Source organism: Ruditapes philippinarum, unplaced genomic scaffold (assembly GCF_026571515.1).
Source record: "Ruditapes philippinarum isolate M1 unplaced genomic scaffold, ASM2657151v2 ctg9010_1_1_1_1, whole genome shotgun sequence".
NCBI classification, from domain to species: Eukaryota; Metazoa; Mollusca; class Bivalvia; order Venerida; family Veneridae; genus Ruditapes; species Ruditapes philippinarum.
In genome coordinates this window covers 18,467-38,207 of record NW_026864194.1, presented here as the reverse complement: position 1 = coordinate 38,207, position 19,741 = coordinate 18,467, and the positions used below count along the sequence as shown (strand labels likewise).

Sequence of the window (19,741 nt, the reverse complement as noted above, 5' to 3'; positions counted from 1 at the left end):
TGAAGAATCATTAGGTATATAAATCAGCTGTTCTATTGATTCTATTTGTTGTGATTTTATAAATGAATGTTGAATATAGGCTTGAAAGTAAAATATAATAAGAACTTAATAAACAAGTCTGCATATGTTTGATAGGTGGAAATCATACTGACGATCTATATCTAAGAAGAAAAAAAAATTAGATTTTTCCCGTTCAGACACACAGTCATCTGCGCAAGATTTAATGACCCTTGGTGTTGATCGCTTCCTACCATCTTGATTTAATTTAGTTTTCAGAGATTTTACGTTACTGAATTCAAATTTTAAAATACAGACAGACAGATGTGTTTAGATAGTGACATTTTTTTTCAGAAGAGTGTATTATCAGCAAGAAGAAGGTACACGGATTTATCAAGCGGTGTTGTTGGGCAGTAGGTTTAGAGGATGACCATGGGCCTATGTTAGCAGACGTATTGGTGGCGGCAGACTACAGGGGCCACTACAGTCATGGTCTTAAAAATCTTGGTAAGCCTTCTCAGTCTCATCACATGATGGCATCCATTAATGTTATGTTTATGATATTTTTCTTTATCATATACAATAATTATTCTGATTTCACTCTATTCTAAACATAGAAAGTACTAATATATCTGTAACAAATTTATAAGATTTATTACAGTGTCTTTGGATAAGTTTGACACATATGTAAGATACAATTCTGTATTGTGACATCTGATAAGCATTTCAAATGTGGCAAATATATGAACTTTAAAGTTCTTAACATTTGCTTCAGATAAGTATTTGAACAATGAATTCATTGTATTGTTTTGAAATAATTTGTTAAACGATAAAACAAAATATTTATTGCATTACTTTGTCTACAGATCAGCCATAAAATGATGAGCTAAAATGTATACCTCAAGATGGGCCAAACTATTTCATTATAACCAAACCTATAAAAAAATCTAAATGTTATGTTATGTGCGATTCATAACTGATATTTCAGTATTTATTACTATATTTCTAATGCGTGACTCACGCAGTTAAGGCTACATTTTGCATATTTTAACCTATATTTGGTAAAGAACATGGATTGTCCGGACCGTTTGCAATGTGTTAATTACTTTCTTTATTCACTTCACAAGATTGTACTTTTAAACACCCTTTTCAAAATTTACATGCAAATAAGCGTAAATCTGGAGGCTTGCAGTTTTAAGTTTAGCAATATGACAAAAATATAACTTTTATTTTTTGTCTTCAGATAAATATTTGAGCGATGTAACAAACCGATTCGTAGCAAAGAAGGGTGTTCCGAGGATTGTCAAGCAAACTCAAGCAACGGCATTGGTGGATGGGAACAATTTACTTGGTAGATGATATTTTATTCCTCCCAATATACCAGGGGACCATCTGTCTCTGTGAAACGTAACTTATGAAAAACTGTCATTATTATGATTCTGTTTCATTTCAAGTATTTTATTTTTTTTAAGTATATAATAAAGTTTACAATGTGTCAAATTCTAGATTATTTATCTTCATCATTTATGTATTTCTTCATTTATTTATTTACGTCTTTATTTATTATTTCGTTATATGGTTGTTATTGTTGTTGTTGTTGATGTTGATGATTTGGTCCCGACGGCTATACAGCGCACGTACATGTAAAATGTTTGGTATATTTTAGGACCAGTTGTCGGGAATTATTGCATGGATCTAGCTATTGAAAAAGCAAAACAAAGTGGCATAGGATGGGTTTCGGTCAGCGGTACGTTTGTTCTATATTTTTTACCTGTTACCTCATCATCATCATCATCATCATCATCATCATCATCATCATCATCATCATCATCATCATCATCATCATCATCATCATCATTATCATTATCATTATTATTATCATTATTATAATTATTATTATTATTATTATTATTATTATTATTATTATTATTATTATTATTATTTTCATTATTATTATTATTATTATTATTGTTATTATTATTATTATTGTTTGTTTATGTATGTCAAACATTAAAACAAATGACTAAAGTCTTATAAAAAGCAATATTTATTTGAATCATCTGCAAGTTGAAGACTCTTTCTGTTAATTTAATAGTTGTTGATATTGAATCCTTTCGTCTTAATTTGTTGTTTTTGTTAGTTGAGTCATTTTATTGCCAACAAATGATTTTTACATAATTACACTTGATGAAAATACAACACTTATCGACCAGACAGAGCGATACTTATAAAATAAAGTCTAGGCAACAACCAGCATTGCTACTGCAGAAAACACATGGGCGGCACCGAAAAAAGTAGGAATGGACACAAAAGTTGGGGAAATGGAGAAACTGATCGCAAAAATATGTATATCAATAATAAAAGCTATCAAACTTTGTTGTATGTATGTATGTTGTTGATGTGTTTGTTTTTTATGGTGTTGTTGTTGTTATTAAATGTTATTGTTGTTGTTATTTATTTAATGTTGTTGTTTTTGTAGCTGTTGTTGTTGTTTTTATTTTTATAATTAATATATAATTATTATTATTATCATTATTATTGCAATTATCAAGTAATCAAGTAGTCATTATATATTTAAAGAGATCCAAAATATGTGGGCTTCTCGTTAAACAAAGTAGATTAATGAATTGGTATTCTTTCTTCAGGGTCAAATCATTTTGGAATGGCAAGTTGGTATGGTATCCGTGCAGTAGACAAAGGATTTATTGTAAGTTAAAATAATGGCCATGAAAACAGAAAATGAAACAATATAACAAATTCTATTCTTAAATCTTCGATGTAATTTACCTCATAAGATCTGATTTTTCTTTTTTTATAAAATAGCATGGTTATAACGGATTTCAATCGACTAACATAATTATTAAGTCGAACTGTATACATCAAGTACGCCAAATAATAAAGAACACAGTGTACAACATGATGTCTTATACATATACAAGATGTTGACTAAATAATATCATTACTTTTTATCATTATTATAATTTTTTTTTATTATTTTTTATTTGTTTTATTTATTTTTTCAATTTTATTTTATTTTCTTATTTGTTTTATCATTATTTTACTTTTTATTGATATTCTTTTATTTATTTATTTATTTATTTTCATTTTATTTGGGGGGGGTGTTGGCAGCTTACATATTTGAACTGATTTATCAGCATGTTTATCAGCATGCAATACGGGTGGTAGTACATGTAGTATTTGTATGGCTAACAAAACCATTTTATATAAAGATCTTTTATATGAAACATTTAACAAAGAATAGAGATAAATACCATTCAGTATTAACCCAGCGTTCATTATACTTTTCAACAAATGTAAAATTGCGAATTTATAAAGAAATTCACAATATAGGTAGAATGTATGTAATTTTTAATAATGTATCCAAGGGAATGGCATTTACGAATACTGGTGCTGGTATGGCACCAACACGAGCGATACAAAATGCACTTGGTACCAAACCAATATGTATAGCGGCACCAGCGAAAGATGGTGACAGTTTTGTCCTAGATATGGCAACTACAACAGTAGCATTTGGAAAGGTCAGGCTATTTCATTTGATGCTTTTCAAAATGTTTAAAGACATTATCCATATCTTGAATTCAAAGACATATTTATTTTGTTAACATCTTGTAGTTTGTAGATCGATGATTGAATAATTTTCATCAGCGAAACCTACGGTACACATTCCGTGTATACTACATACCCGATACTGGTATACGGTAAATAGCCTTGGTTACCGAGAAAAAAAGTGATTTCAAAATTGCTCGCTAAGTTAATTCAAATGTTAATCTCAGATGAAAAGTAATTATAAATGTATTGATAAAGCTTAAACGTGGATTGGTCAACAATGAACAATTTGTTATCAGCTATAATTATAGTATTTGTTATTTTGCTTTACGGGGAATAGTTATAACGGATCATTTGCAGACATCTATATACAGGCCAGTTAGCTATAATCTGATTTTAGAAATTCTTTCGATACACGTTGTTTTCATTCGAAAATAGTTTATACTTAAGGCGTGATAAAGGATTTAACTCAATACAGGATTGGAGCAGTACCGCTAGACGCTTGCAAAAATCATGATCACAAAATAGACAAATATCGTTTTTTTCGCTGATTCTTACATTTTCCATTCATTATCATACATAAATCGGTGTGAAAAGATGAATTAGACCTATTAAAGTTCATTCCGTTGGGTAAAAAGGCAAGACTTTAGCATTTTATGATTCAAGCTCCTTGCCCGGAATACGGTATTTAGTGTGGTGCTCGAATCCTTTTTTAAGTCTCACTCCGCGATGAATCGTACGATAAAAATCGTCCATAGCAACGTACATTGGCAGTTGTGAATATGCAAATCTTTCCATTTCTTATTTGTTAAACGTGGTATTTCTCTTAAGATAGAAATGTGTCGTAAGTTTTTTCTTCTTCTTCGTTAAGACTACTATTGCTTAATAGGGTCTTTTATGAGAATATGTACATGTATGATCAGGTAATTTTGGCTGATATGAAGGGTGAAGCTATCCCAACAGGATGGGCTGTTGATAACGATGGAAATGATACTGTTGATTGTTCAAAAATGTACGGCATTCATCCCCTTGGTGGAAGAGAAAACACATGTAAGTAGTCAAATTAAGGTGGTTACTGGAACATAAGACAGTGACATTTTATTGTAGATTGTTAATAATGCACGATATGTATCAACTTGGACGAAGAAAAATACACACGTAAGAAAACAAATAGTGGCGATAAGAAGGCTCCCAAAACCTTGTGACATCTTTTATCTTAAAAATCAAAAAATGATCTTTATTTTTATAATATTATGTTAATATATAACTTTTAGAAAAGATATAATTAATTATTACTTCCTTCTTATACAATAAAATAAAGAGGAACATTTAAGAAATCAAGTAAAGAAAAACAAAAATCCTAAAGATAGGTGAACATGTCAAATTGAAAACGTTGCAGGCTCGGTTTGATTGAATTTGTTCATGGACGGAAGTGGTAAAAGCAAGCTACCATCAACGCCCGCTTGCACCGGCTTATACATAACTTAACATGAACTGGTAAAATTTTGAAACAAGTTTTTTATGAATTATACAGCAGGATATAAAGGCTATGGTTTAGCAGTGATGGTTGAAATGTTTTGTTCTATGTTGAGTGGATCTTTATGTGGGTACAATATGGAAGTAGGTGTTCACGATGTCGACTGTGTGGTAATTGTTTTTGTGCCCCCACATTAGTGGCGGGCATTTAGATTTACCCTTGTCCGTCCGTCCGTCTGTCCGTCCGTCCTTCCGTCCGTCCTTCCGTCCGTCCGTTCACTTTTGTGTCGCACGTAACTCAAAAAGTATTTTACCTAGAGTCATGAAACTTTACAGGAATGTTGATCAGCATGTGTTGTTGTGCACCTGGGTATTTTCGTCTGGATATTTTTAGTATTTTCAGAGTTATTGCCCTTGACTTAGTAAAATTTTGCAATTTTCAACTTGTATCGCTGTAACTCAAAAAGTATTTGACCTAGAGTCATGAAACTTTACAGGAATGTTGATTAGCATGTGTTGTTGTGCACCTGGGTATTTTCGTCTGGATATATTTAGTATTTTTAGAGTTATTGCCCTTGACTTAGTAAAATTTTGCAATTTTCAACTTGTGTCGCATGAAACTCAAAAAGTATTTGACCTAGAGTCATGAAACTTAACAGGAATGTTGATCAGCATGTGTAGTTGTGCACCTGGGTATTTTCGTCTGGATATTTTTATTATTTTCAGAGTTATTGCCCTTGACTTAGTAAAATTTTGCAATTTTCAACTTGTGTCGCAAGTAACTCAAAAAGTATTTGACCTAGAGTCATGAAACTTTTCAGGAATGTTGATCAGCATGTGTAGTTGTGCACCTGGGTATTTTCGTCTGGATATTTTTAGTGTTTTCAGAGTTATTGCCATTGACTTAGTATAATTTTGCAATTTCCAACACGTGTCGCATGTAACTCAAAAAGTATTTGACCTAGAGTCATGTAACTTTACAGGAATATTGATCAGCATGTGCAGTTGTGCACCAGGTATTTTTGTCTGGATTTATTTAGTATTTTTAGAGTTATTGCCCTTCACTTAAATTTTTTTTGCAATTTTCAACTTGTGTCGCAAGTTCTCAAAAAGGATTTGACATAGTCATTAAACCTTATGGGCAGGTTGCTAAGCATATTTAGATTTGCACCTGGGGTTTCGCTTGTGGATGTATCCAGTATTTGTAGAGTTATTTCCCTTGACTTTGTAAAAAGATTGACAGAACAGTGGCGCGGTGGGGGCACCCGTGTCCTATGGACACATTTCTAGTTATTAATGTTTCTCTTATTTCATTCATAGAACATGTTCACAGTTTATGACAAAGATATAAAAGGTAAAATAATGAATAAATATTTACGTGTGTGGAATACCAGATCTACACGGACGAGTCAGGTCACGATCGCATTTGATTTCTGAAAACAAATAAATTTTCATACTGTTTGTTTTGTTGTTTTTCTTGTAAATGAAAATTAGAGGAATATAGATATACGTTTTGATGATAATCAATATACGTTTATTATATGATTCTACATATCTCCCATGTTTTACTGGCGCCAAAAGCTTACTTTATATAAATATTAGAGATTCAAGGAGTAATAGTAAAAAGTAATAGTAAAATATTCTATTAATCGCAGTCACGTTGATACTGTTGTTATTTAGTATGTAAGGTTACAGCACATCTTGCAAGTAAAATAATATCAATGGCAAAGATGTTGACAAATCTGAAATGTTTCCTTCCCTAATCAACAGGAATATACATGTACTGCTGATTTCCATAGAATCAGAGGCATTTTTGAAATTATTCGCTCAAAAATTATATTTATTGTCTAGAAGTTGAGTATATTACATTTATTTGTACATTCATTGTTTTGTCGCAATTGATCCTGGGGCGTTTGAAGATGGTTTTCATGACATACTGAGTGATATGATGACGTTTTGTAGAAATCTTGATCCGGTAATTTAAATCTTTCAGTCTGTTTTCAAGTGTTGATCTCTTTGAAGTTCACAAAAGCTCCGAATAAACCACCGACGCTATTAAAGGACTATAGCTTTATTGGTCTGTTCCTCTTCATTAATAATTGGCACCTGAGTAGAACCACGGATTTTTCTGAAGCTAGCTGAATAGCTTCCTCACATGAAAAAAATAATCTTAAGTCCACGGTGGGATGTGAACCCAGAGCGTTGAGATTGGATGAGATTTACTTTAGACTTCAATTTTTATCATTGCAATTTTAACTTACGGTTCATTTTGTTTCAACTCTATGCGTACCTAATATTGGCATTTGAGATTCAGTTGGTATAACAGGTTGACGGTAAAACAGAGGTCTTGGTACCTGGTGATCCAGAGAGAAAACATATGGAATTATGTGACAGACGGGGAGGAATTCTTTACCATTCAAATCAAATCATTGCTTGTGTAAGTCATTGATGAAGTTAACAGCCGTGAGGATATTTTTTAAATATCTTTAATACATCACTTTAATACATGCACATAACTTAAAGTATAAAAAAATATTTTTCACTGATCAAATTGCAATATAGAAACGACATTGCCAGTATCTAAGTTGACTTCACTTCGTCGTCATGTCATTTAGAAATAAATTCAAGCTATTATAGGCATGTTATAAAGCTGGCTTTATGCCCGTTTCATTGAGCTGTTTTATGTCACTCTATTTTTAAAGGCACATTATGCTTCAGAAATGCTTTTTTATATATGTGACATGATTTTTAATTGTGTGTGTCTTGTTAAAGATTCCGAAAAGTTACTCATTTCATGACTATGCAATTAGTACAGTTATTGTGATTAAGAATTTTGTATAGAAGTCTTTCCAAAGAAGAAAACACTGATTCATTCCTGAGGCATAATGTGCCGCACTTTGAAATTATCTCCTGGACATTTATTGTACTTTAATATACGAAAAAAAACCATATCCCAGAATTCAGAGCAAATAAAATTTTAAATGGGGACAGGGGAAGGGGGCATGCCCAAAGACCGCACTCGAATTCAACCTTTTTAATAACTTAAAATCAAGCTTCACCACTGACTTAATAATTTAGTAATTTCAATTATCTAAATACATTGTTAGGGGAACAACAGAGTTTCATTAGGCATCAGACATGATTAAAGATGTAGTGTATATCTAGAAATATAATAATTGTTGAATTGATGTTTGTTTACTTTATTGCAGACAGATATTGCCTCAAGGTTACATGTTGAGCCTCTAACATAACTATGTTCCGTTCTCCAATGGCAACTTCGTCTTCTATTTTAAATGAAATAAATACAGATAAATGAAATCATACATTAATTTTTTTATTGTTGTTTTTTTAAACGTCGCATCAACACAGAAAAGATCATAATTATGACTCTTGTAGCTTTCTTCGTAGATGAAGACCTTAGGTGCCCCCATGCATAATGGTATCCACGAGCAAGCACCTAAGTAGAACACATGATGTTTTGTTAGCTAGATGGATATGTTCTTCACATGAAATAATCCAAAGTGATGTGTCCAATGCGGTACTTCGGACGAAAGTTTTCAAAACCATCACTTAGCAGGTACTCGCGTTACCGGCTCGTCGAGCTCGCTATTAACTAATTAATTAAAAATCTTGAAAAAAGGTGACAATTTGGAAGGAAGCATAAATCACAAAAAATTACATACAAACTTCAGACCCGGTTTGCTTTCAAGAGTATGTACATGAGGGGAATGAAAACGTGCAACATCCATCGCGCCCCGTAGCTACGGCTTGCGCGGTACTCAATTGTCAACTTTTACATGTAAAAGTGCTTATTAATAACTAAAATGTTTAGAACTTTTAAAGCCGATTTACTAAAGTAAATCTGTCACGACTCATATAAATAATTGTTATCCTATTGGACAAAAAAAATCAAATACTAAATTTATATTCATTTCATAGAATTAATATATCCATCCTTTTCTTTTTTAAGTATTTTATTGGAAGAAAACAATACGTTGAAAGTAATTATGCCATTTCAGACAATTCTCCTGAAATCCATGCCACAAAGGAGAGAAATTGATGACATGACATTCAAGAGACAATTTCCATATGTCAGTTCTCCTCATTCCGCCGATGTTTATAAGTCTGATAAATCTACTGAATTACAAGATAGACTTGTGAGACGTTAATGTATTTGTAATAATGTTGCCTTTTTATACCTTGTGCATTATCTGTATGTAGAGATATTCAGTATGTGTATAAACAATATCATAAAACGCGACAGTTTACGTTTAAATAGTGTGCATTAAGATTATTATGTTAAAAATAGTGTGCATTAAGATTATTATGTTAAAAATAGTGTGCATTAAGATTATTATGTTAAAATTAGCAGAACAGTATTTTTTGATTTAGTGTTTATTCGTGTTAAAAAGTAAGCATTTAGAAAATTGAATTCTTTAAGAGCGGCACTGCAATTTTATTGGACAAAAAGGTATTTCAAACACTAATGATGGATAATAACATTAAAAATAAATGTTTCATTTAAAAAAGTTTTTTTGATTTTGATGGAAAGTTATTTTAAAGTTATTCCGTGGTGGTCATACCAGAGATAGCAGTAATGTACAATATTGATTATTTGCTCCAGTTATCATCGACATCGTCAAGATAACTGTCAAAATTTATATTCAGAATCAACATAATTCGTCACGTTTGTGCAGTAACGGGATAATTGAATTTAGAAGGACTTAAACCGTTACTGCACCGTACCGTACCGTATATTCATCATACAAATCATCATAATTACGGTCGTTGTAAGTCATATTTATTATCATACACATCATAATAATCGTCAAATACCCCAGTATATTCATCGTCATCACATAAACCATGATCTTGTGGTCATTTTTTTTTAATTTATTATTATTCACATCATTATCATTATAGATCATATTCAACGTCATTATATAAATCATCATCTTCACCATCATCATCATTGTCGTCGTCGTCGAAAATCATATTAATCATCATCATCATCATCATCATCATCGGCATCGTAAGTCACATGTATTATCATCATCATCGTCGTCAGAAATCATAGTACATATCATCATCATCGTCGTCGTCGTCGTTAATCACAATTATCATCATCATCGCCGACGTTGTCTTTGTCATACATAACATATATTATCCACAGTATCATGATCGAAAATCACAATTATTATCATCAACATCGTCGTCATCGTCGTCGTCGTCGGTAATCATATTTATTTTATTTATTATTATATACATCATTATTATCGTCGCCATCATGTTTATTATCATCATTATTATCATTTTCGTCATTATTCAAATTGATCATCATGTACATAAACAGTATGTCACAAAATCAATTATATTTTATCTATTTTTAAATATAATCTCTTATAAACCTGTTTCTAGGAATAGACAGTTATAATACTGACCAGTGTAAATAGTTTTCTTCATACCTGAGTGAACACTTACCTGTATTAGTTAGCTGGCCAATGTGTTAAAAATGTACTGTTATGTATAGTTCATATAGGTTTACACTCAGTCAGTTTTGCTCAGTTTTATGAAGAATTATGATGTTAGAGCTTGGCAGAATTCATTATTTAAATTTAATGAAAATGGTGTTCATTTTATAAAGCCATTTTAATGACAAGCTTTATTTAACAGTGACTGTCTACCTAGATATCAGGGTAAGTGAAATATTTAATTATTTGCAAATTGTAAATGTGTTTCTATGAATTCCTTTGTACATGGAAAATTATTGGATAAAAGTAAATTTGTTATATTGAATAAGTTAAATTGTAAATATGGGTTTCTTTTCCTATACTTAACTTTCATACATTTGTTTTACTCAAATTTAATGTGTGTGAAATATCTAGTAAGAAAATGGCTTCATTGATAGGTCATGGTGTTGAAGGACGTATCAATGTCAAAAGCGTGCATGTTGCTATGGTTTTATTAGCGTGAAGTACCAGCAACTGAATACCACACAGTATTTTGTATTATGCTGAGAGTGGATCAACATTAATTGTATCGTCTACGCAGAATCGTAACCTTTTATTTTGCTGTTCTACATTGACCTTTGTTGGTCGGAGATGACATTTTGTTATTACAAGAATTGACCTTTATAGGTCGGAGGTAACATTTATTATTATGACCTTACATGGTCGGTGTGATTGACTTTCAAAGTTAGTGTGAATATTGACCTTTTAAGGTCGGAGCAGTTCCGTGTGGCATTCTACATAGTGTTTTGGACGGTAAAATAAACTGTAAAGTGGAATGAACGATAGAGACAATATATGTGTTTTAATATGTTTTCTAAGGATATTTTCCAGTGACAATAATTAAAATTTCTTAATTACTTTAGGGAATTTAAAATTTCATAACTACCAAATAAGTACTTTTCTATTTGATAAAATATTTTAGTGAATGCATTGAATTTTATTGTATAAATAAATGTGTATATAAATGTAAAAGGTCTTGTTTGTAAAATAGTTAATTTGATGATAGAACTACCCACTCTGGCCATCTCTGACTTGTGACATTTGGTGTCAGAAGTGGGATAAGTAGTTCTCCATGAAAGTAACTATTAATAAAAAAAAATATTGTGTTTTATTTTAGAAATTATGGTCATTCTTTTCAGGTTTTGGTTGTAATCTATGAACAAAGGAAGTGATTGAAGTTGTGTTGTTTTACAGTCGGACCCTGATGTCTAGAGTTCAGTCACTGTTCTGTGTGTAGTAAGTACAGGTACTAATAAAGGTAGGAGGTTAGAATTCTGCCAGGTTCATTTAGTTTTGAAAATTGGTTTTACACTTCACCTAGATTTAAATTGTATTGATAAGTGGTACAGGTATATACATGTTATAAATACTTGTGGTTTCTGTGTGGCTGTACAAATCTATGAAAGGGTATTTTATGTTATATTGTCAATGAGCGAAACATTAGCAAAGGGATATGTTATTTCTTATTGACAATTAGTCAATGTATATATTGTATATATGTTATAGTGTTTTAATAATCATGGAATCTTTAAAAGCAATAACAGAATTAGGTCGACAGATGGGGTATGATGGGGAGGAGCTTAGAGCATTTGTGAAAGATCAACAAGACAGACAGCGAGAGGAAAGGAAAGAGAAACGTGACATCGTTCAAAGGGAACAACAGGTAGAGCGTGAAAGACAAGAGTATGAATTGAAGATGGCTCAGATTAAGTATGAGACTGATAAAGTAGCTCAAGAGGTAGACATGAAGGTAAGAGATAACAATACATTAATTGAGCAAGAACAAATTAAAATGAAACTCCTACAAATGGAACATGAACAAAAACTAGAATTGTTAGACAAACAACAGGAGGTAGGTGAGAGTATGCATCCTCCTTCTTTTGCTTCTAAATTCTGTCTGACTAAAGAATTGAAAATGCCACCTTTTGATGAAAATCATGATGAAATGGACTCGTATCTGAAAAGATTTGAAAGGTATGCAATAGCAGTAAATTGGGAAAAGGAAATTTGGGCTACAAATTTAAGTGCATTATTGAAAGGTCGAGCTTTAGACGTATATGCCAGAATGCCTGCTGAGAATGCACTTGATTATGATGAATTGAAAGCTACATTATTGAGAAGGTTTGAGCAAACGGAAGAGGGTTTTAAGAAAAGATTTCGTTCATGTAGGCCTGAAAAGGGTGAGACATATTCACAGTTTGTTGTAAGACTAGAAAGTTATATAAAACGTTGGATTGAAATGGCAGAAATAGAAAAGTCTTTCGATAGTCTTCTTGACTTAATGGTGAGAGATCAGTTTTTGCATATTTGTAATAAAGAACTGACCTTGTTTCTTTTAGAAAGAATACCAAATTCATCAACACAAATGGCAAAATTAGCTGACCAGTATTGTGAAGCACGTTCTTTGCCTGCTTCTTCATTCGTGTTTAGTCGTAATGAACATGTCAAATATACTAAACCAGTTGAACGTGGTAGAAGTGTTGAACGTAAGCTAGATTCTCATGTAGCACAAGGTAAGGACAAAAATTTTCCTTCAAACATAAGACGATGTTATCGTTGTGGTAAGACGGGTCACATTGCCTCTGATTGCAGAGTTAATCTTTCCCATAGAAAACCAATTGCTTCACTTCAGGTATCAGACAGACACAAAAGCAGTGTACATTTCGATGATAAAGTCGAACAAAGTAAGTCAAGATCAAGATCACCTACACCAGATTGTAAGGATGTTAAGGTTTGTAATGCTTTTATGCCGTTTACTGATAGTGTTTCTTACACTTCACCAGGATCTAGCACAACATTAAGTTCAGCTTGTGATGTATCAACATCGCCTATTTCAATGCCAACTTCACAAGGAATCATAGGTAATGAAATTGTGACAGTTTTAAGAGATACTGGCTGTAGTGGTGTTGTCGTGCGAAGGAGTTGCATCCAGAACAACCAAATTACTGATAGAAAACAGGTTTGTGTTTTAGCTGATGGTACAAAGATAGAGGTGCCGATTGCATGTATATATATAGACACACCATATTTTTCAGGTGAAGTAGAAGCGTGGTGTATGGAAAATCCAATTTATGACTTGATAATTGGTAATATCTCAAGTGCTAGAAATCCTGAATCTCTAGACCCAAATTGGAAACTTCAAGTAAGTGCTGTTCAGACAAGAAAGCAATCACGTGAAAAGGGTAATGTTGAGTATCGGAAGATGTTAGTTCCTGATGTTGTAAAGGATAGTGTGAGTCCTGATGATATACAAAGAGAGCAGCAAATTGATTCTTCTTTAGTTAAGATAAAGCGGCTCATTTCAGAAGGGAAACAAAATGGTAACACATACTTTTTCATGAAAGGGTCATTTATATTTAGAAAGTTTCAGTCACCAAGTGTGGAAAAGGGTAAGGTGTTTAATCAATAAGTTGTACCTGAAAAGTTCCGTAATACAGTTATGAGGTTGGCGCATGAATCAGTATTGTCCGGCCATTTGGCAACAAGAAGGACTCTTGCAAAGGTTTTGTCTGAATTTTACTGGCCTGGAGTGTCATCTGATGTGAAACGGTTTTGTCAGTCATGCGATATCTGTCAGCGCACAGTATCAAAAGGTAAAGTTGTCAGAGCTCCTCTTGGACAAATGCCTTTAATAGATGTCCCATTTAAACGGGTGGCAATAGATTTGGTTGGCCCTTTACAACCACGTTCAGATAAAGGTAACAAATATATTTTAACCTTGATTGATTACGCCACAAGATATGCAGAGGCTGCTGCATTGCCGTCAATTGAAACAGAACGTGTTGCAGAAGCTTTGTTAGACATGTTTTGCAGAATAGGTGTACCAGAAGAGATTCTTTCTGACATGGGAACTCAGTTTACATCGGACATGATGAAAGAAGTAAGTAGACTTTTATCTTTCAGGCAGTTGACAACAACACCATATCACCCAATCTGTAATGGTTTGTGTGAGAAAATGAACGGGACAATCAAGATGATGTTGAGAAGATTATGTGCTGAACGTCCGAAGGACTGGGATAAGTACCTTAACCCCTTGTTGTTTGCATATCGGGATTCTCCTCAGGAGAGTTTGGGTTTCACACCGTTTGAATTAATATACGGCAGATCAGTCCGTGGTCCTATGACTATTCTCAAAGAGTTATGGACAAAAGATATTCCTGATTCTGAGGTAAAGACTACGTATCAGTACGTATTAGATCTTCAGCAAAGGTTAGAAGAAACATGTAAATTAGCACAGAAAAACTTGGCAGTTTCATCTCATAGGTACAGACAGATATATAACAAAAGGTCAAGGGTGAAAAATTTGAAATCTGGTGAAAAGGTATTGGTGTTGTTACCAACAGATAACAACAAATTATTGATGCAATGGAAAGGTCCGTATACTATTGTAGAGAAAGTAGGTACTTTAGATTATAAAGTGCAAGTCTATGATAAAGTAAAAATCTTCCATGCAAATATGCTAAAGAAGTATTATGTTCGTTCTAGTGTCAGTGCTAAAGATGTCGCTACTGTAAATGTAGCAGTTGTAGATGAAAATTGTGACTCAGAAATCGATCCTGATATAGATGGATATTTTGAAATAGGTACTCCATCGTTGGTGCCTATTGACTCATTTAAAGATTGTAAAATATCTCATAACCTTAATCCTGAGCAGGTAAATGAGTTGAATGAAATTCTAAAAGAATATTCTGATGTTTTGTCTGACAAACCAGGTTTTACAAATCTAGCAAAGCATGACATCAAATTGACCACTGATGAACCAATAAGAGCCAAAGCATATCCAGTACCTTTTGCTACAAGGCAGACTGTCATTGAAGAGGTGAAACGAATGCTTCAGTTAGGAGTTATAGAACCATCTGAAAGTGAGTATTGTAGTAATGTTGTGATTGTTAAAAAACGTGATAACACAAATAGGTTTTGTATAGATTTTCGTCCTCTAAACCGTGTAACTGTATTTGATTGCGAGCCGATTCCGAACCCAGAAGAAATCTTTGTTAAACTGTCAAAATCAAAATACATTTCCAGACTTGACTTAACCAAAGGGTATTGGCAATTACCTCTCACAGATTCTGCGAAGGCTTGTACAGCTTTCCATACTCCAATTGGATTGTTTCAGTTTAGAACTATGCCGTTCGGATTAGTTTGTGCTAGTGCAAGTTTTTTTAGGTTGATGCGCAAACTTCTAGATGGAATATCAGAAGTAGAAAATTTCATTGATGACATTTTCCTGTACACTGAGACTTTTTCGCATCATTTACAAGTGTTGAAAGACTTGTTAGAGAGATTAAGACAAGCTAATTTAACGGTGAAACCAAGTAAGTGTTGTTTTGGTTATCAAAGTACAGAATGTCTTGGTCATATTATTGGGAAAGGTTGTTTGGAACCGTTACCTGATAAGCTTGAAGCTATAAGAGATGCCAAGATACCAACTTCAAAGAAACAGGTTCGATCATTTTTGGGTTTAGTTGGTTTTTATATGAGATTTGTTCCTAACTTTGCTACAATTGCTTCTCCACTTACAGATCTCACCAAAAAAGGGCAACCGAACAGAATCATATGGGGAGAGTCACAACAAAAGGCGTTTGAGTTTTTGAAAAGGGCTCTATGTTCATTTCCAATTTTAAAATTGCCTGATCTTGATGCTATGTTTATTTTGCAGACAGACAGTAGTGATATTGGTATAGGAGCAATTTTGTTACAGGAAGAAGATGGTATTAAGAAACCATTAGCCTATGCCAGTAGGAAGCTTAAGAAAGCAGAACTTAATCATGCAACAATTGAGAAAGAATGTTTGGCCCTTGTCTTGGGTGTTTTAAAGTTTCAAAGGTATCTCTATGGTAAAGAGTTTCTGCTCGAAACTGATCATCGTCCGTTAGTTTATTTGAGGAGTAGTAAAGTGACCAACACCAGATTAATGCGTTGGGCTTTACTGTTACAGCCATACAGATTCCGTATTGTAGCTATAAAGGGTAAAGATAATGTGGGTGCTGATTGTTTGTCACGTCTTTAGAATGTATATACGTATTGTGTTAAGTATTTTTTGATTTTGTGTTTTGAACAGTGTGAACACTGCTTAACAAGGGGGATATGTCACAAAATCAATTATATTTTATCTATTTTTAAATATAATCTCTTATAAACCTGTTTCTAGGAATAGACAGTTATAATACTGACCAGTGTAAATAGTTTTCTTCATACCTGAGTGAACACTTACCTGTATTAGTTAGCTGGCCAATGTGTTAAAAATGTACTGTTATGTATAGTTCATATAGGTTTACACTCAGTCAGTTTTGCTCAGTTTTATGAAGAATTATAATGTTAGAGCTTGGCAGAATTCATTATTTAAATTTAATGAAAATGGTGTTCATTTTATAAAGCCATTTTAATGACAAGCTTTATTTAACAGTGACTGTCTACCTAGATATCAGGGTAAGTGAAATATTTAATTATTTGCAAATTGTAAATGTGTTTCTTTGAATTCCTTTGTACATGGAAAATTATTGGATAAAAGTAAATTTGTTATATTGAATAAGTTAAATTGTAAATATGGGTTTCTTTTCCTATACTTAACTTTCATACATTTGTTTTACTCAAATTTAATGTGTGTGAAATATCTAGTAAGAAAATGTCTTCATTGATAGGTCATGGTGTTGAAGGACGTATCAATGTCAAAAGCGTGCATGTTGCTATGGTTTTATTAGCGTGAAGTACCAGCAACTGAATACCACACAGTATTTTGTATTATGCTTAGAGTGGATCAACATTAATTGTATCGTCTACGCAGAATCGTAACCTTTTATTTTGCTGTTCTACATTGACCTTTGTTGGTCGGAGGTGACATTTTGTTATTACAATAATTGACCTTTATAGGTCGGAGGTAACATTTATTATTATGACCTTACATGGTCGGTGTGATTGACTTTCAAAGTTAGTGTGAATATTGACATTTTAAGGTCGGAGCAGTTTCGTGTGGCATTCTACATAGTGTTTTGGACGGCAAAATAAACTGTTAAGTGGAATGAACGATAGAGACAATATATGTGTTTTAATATGTTTTCTAAGGATATTTTCCAGTGACAATAATTAAAATTTCTTAATTACTTTAGGGAATTTAAAATTTCATAACTACCAAATAAGTAATTTTGTATTTGATAAAATATTTTAGTGAATGCATTGAATTTTATTGTATAAATAAATGTGTATATAAATGTAAAAGGTCTTGTTTGTAAAATAGTTATTTTGATGATAGAACTACCCACTCTGGCCATCTCTGACTTGTGACACAGTATCATCAGTTATATTCATCATCAACATATATATCATCAACATTTAAACTCAGATCTTGTGTAAAATAAACTGAGTAAGTTCTTATGTAAAATAAACTGTTTGACAGAAAATGTAATGATATCTGAATGCAAGAAGTATTGTTTAACAAAACATAAATATCTGAGCAATGTAACTAAAAAAGTTAAAGAACTGTCCTGTACATATCCTTTACACTTTAGTTTAGAACTATCTTAGAATAACTAACAAGAACTATGCTTTATATTTTATTTTAAAATGGCCAATGATATTTCCAGATTTCAATTTTTAATTTTAAAATGACCAATGATTATATTTAGTTCTTCCCTTTAAATTTTACAGGAAGTCAAACTGAAAAAAGATCGGCCTTGGCCTAAAAAAAATTATATGTAACATGCAAAATATAACTGAGTTAAAAATATGGATTCAGCATTATAGCAGAGATAATTTCTGTGTGTTAACTTATAAGCCATCATCAATTATAAGATACGACGTCATTGCACACCTGCAAAATGCTCCCGATTGGACTGTTTATTTTATTTTTTTATTTTAGACATCCCGTCCAATTGAAGGTATGTTGGTTTTTGATTGGAATATCAAAGTATATTGTAGCACACCAAAGATTGGCTTTAGTGCTTGATATAAGTTTTAAAAAAAGCGTTTAAAGTTTCTTTGTCTGGTTTAAGCCAACGCAATGGATAAATTTTGTTTGTGAGTCCGAGTTGGAGCATTTAGGAAAAAACCTTCAGGCTTTCAATGTTTCTAATGCATTTATTTAAATTCATACTTGCTATTATTCAAAATTTAAACTTCAAATCAAAAAGAAAATGACTTTAAAATGTCTGACAAGAGCTTTCTTGTGGAAAATAAGGACATTTATAAATGTAATATTGCAAACCATTAATTGCATGATTTTTTAGGAATTCATATTTTGGACATTCACGCATATTCGTACAATATTTGTACGGTAGCATATGATAACCTTTAATAAAACTAGAGCTATCAATTTAAATCCCCATCAGCTACCTTTTTTGAAAAGTAAGTAATTTGAAGCGAAATTTTAAATCGATATCTTATGATGTTTCATCTGGATACCAATTTATTATCATAGTATTTAAGGTTTTACAACGCACAAAAAGGGATAACTATTTCCATTTTAACATGCTAATAATAAAAGATAATCAATAAAAAATGTTAAACTAAATTGATCATAGAAGTAATTTTGCTGACGTCATTTGTTTTGATGTTGCCATATCTGACTCCATATGACTATATAAGCATTTCTTGTGTTATGATGTGCATATATCGTACAATAATGCTTTCGTATGCCTTGTCTTTTTCATAGGAGAATAATGTGTCGCTCGTTAAAATTTTATAAAATTTGTATTATTTAAAGGATATTGTAGGAAGGCCTCGGGGAAAATATGATTTATCCTAGACAGTACCCTTCGGTCTTTAAGTATATGCATTTATTTTCATTATTTATTTTGGAAATATATTTCAATTCTGAGTGCATTGTTGTAGAATAATGCACGGTTTGAGTTCAAATGAGTAGTAATATAACTACGAAGGCTGATAGGTCTGAGTGATTAATTACAAAGCCTTTGAACGAAAAACCGTGCATTATTATATCATAATGAACGTCAAGAAAAAATATAATAATTATTATATAGTTGGACTCTATGTTTGGTTTCACCTCAGAGTTTGCAATTGAAACGTTCTTTAAAGGCTGTTCCAGTCGGTTGAAACAAAACTCTCATTAAGGCTAACGTGTGTAGAAACAGTTTTTAAATAACGAATTTTGAAAACGTTGATATTATTCTGTTTGTTTATCTCATTTGACTCTATATTATTTTTCTTGGAAAATACAAAGTATCGATAGGAAAATA

The 19,741-nt window shown here is 32.2% G+C and overlaps 1 protein-coding gene and 1 long non-coding RNA gene across 2 annotated transcripts; both read left to right on the top strand.

Moving 5' to 3' along the window:
• Positions 1–351: 351 nt before the first annotated feature.
• Positions 352–3,620, top strand: LOC132724799 (uncharacterized oxidoreductase YjmC-like; the record flags this gene model as incomplete). Its single annotated transcript, XM_060709763.1, has 5 exons — positions 352–504; positions 1,241–1,348; positions 1,664–1,744; positions 2,643–2,704; positions 3,384–3,620. Coding segments are annotated over 5 exons (641 nt in total), but the record flags the coding sequence as incomplete, so codon positions are not given.
• Positions 3,621–6,921: 3,301 nt separating this feature from the next.
• On the top strand, positions 6,922–8,363 carry LOC132724800 (uncharacterized). Its single transcript, XR_009624962.1, has 3 exons — positions 6,922–7,015; positions 7,367–7,477; positions 8,250–8,363. It is a non-coding gene; the product is annotated as an uncharacterized LOC132724800 (long non-coding RNA).
• Positions 8,364–19,741: the final 11,378 nt, after the last annotated feature.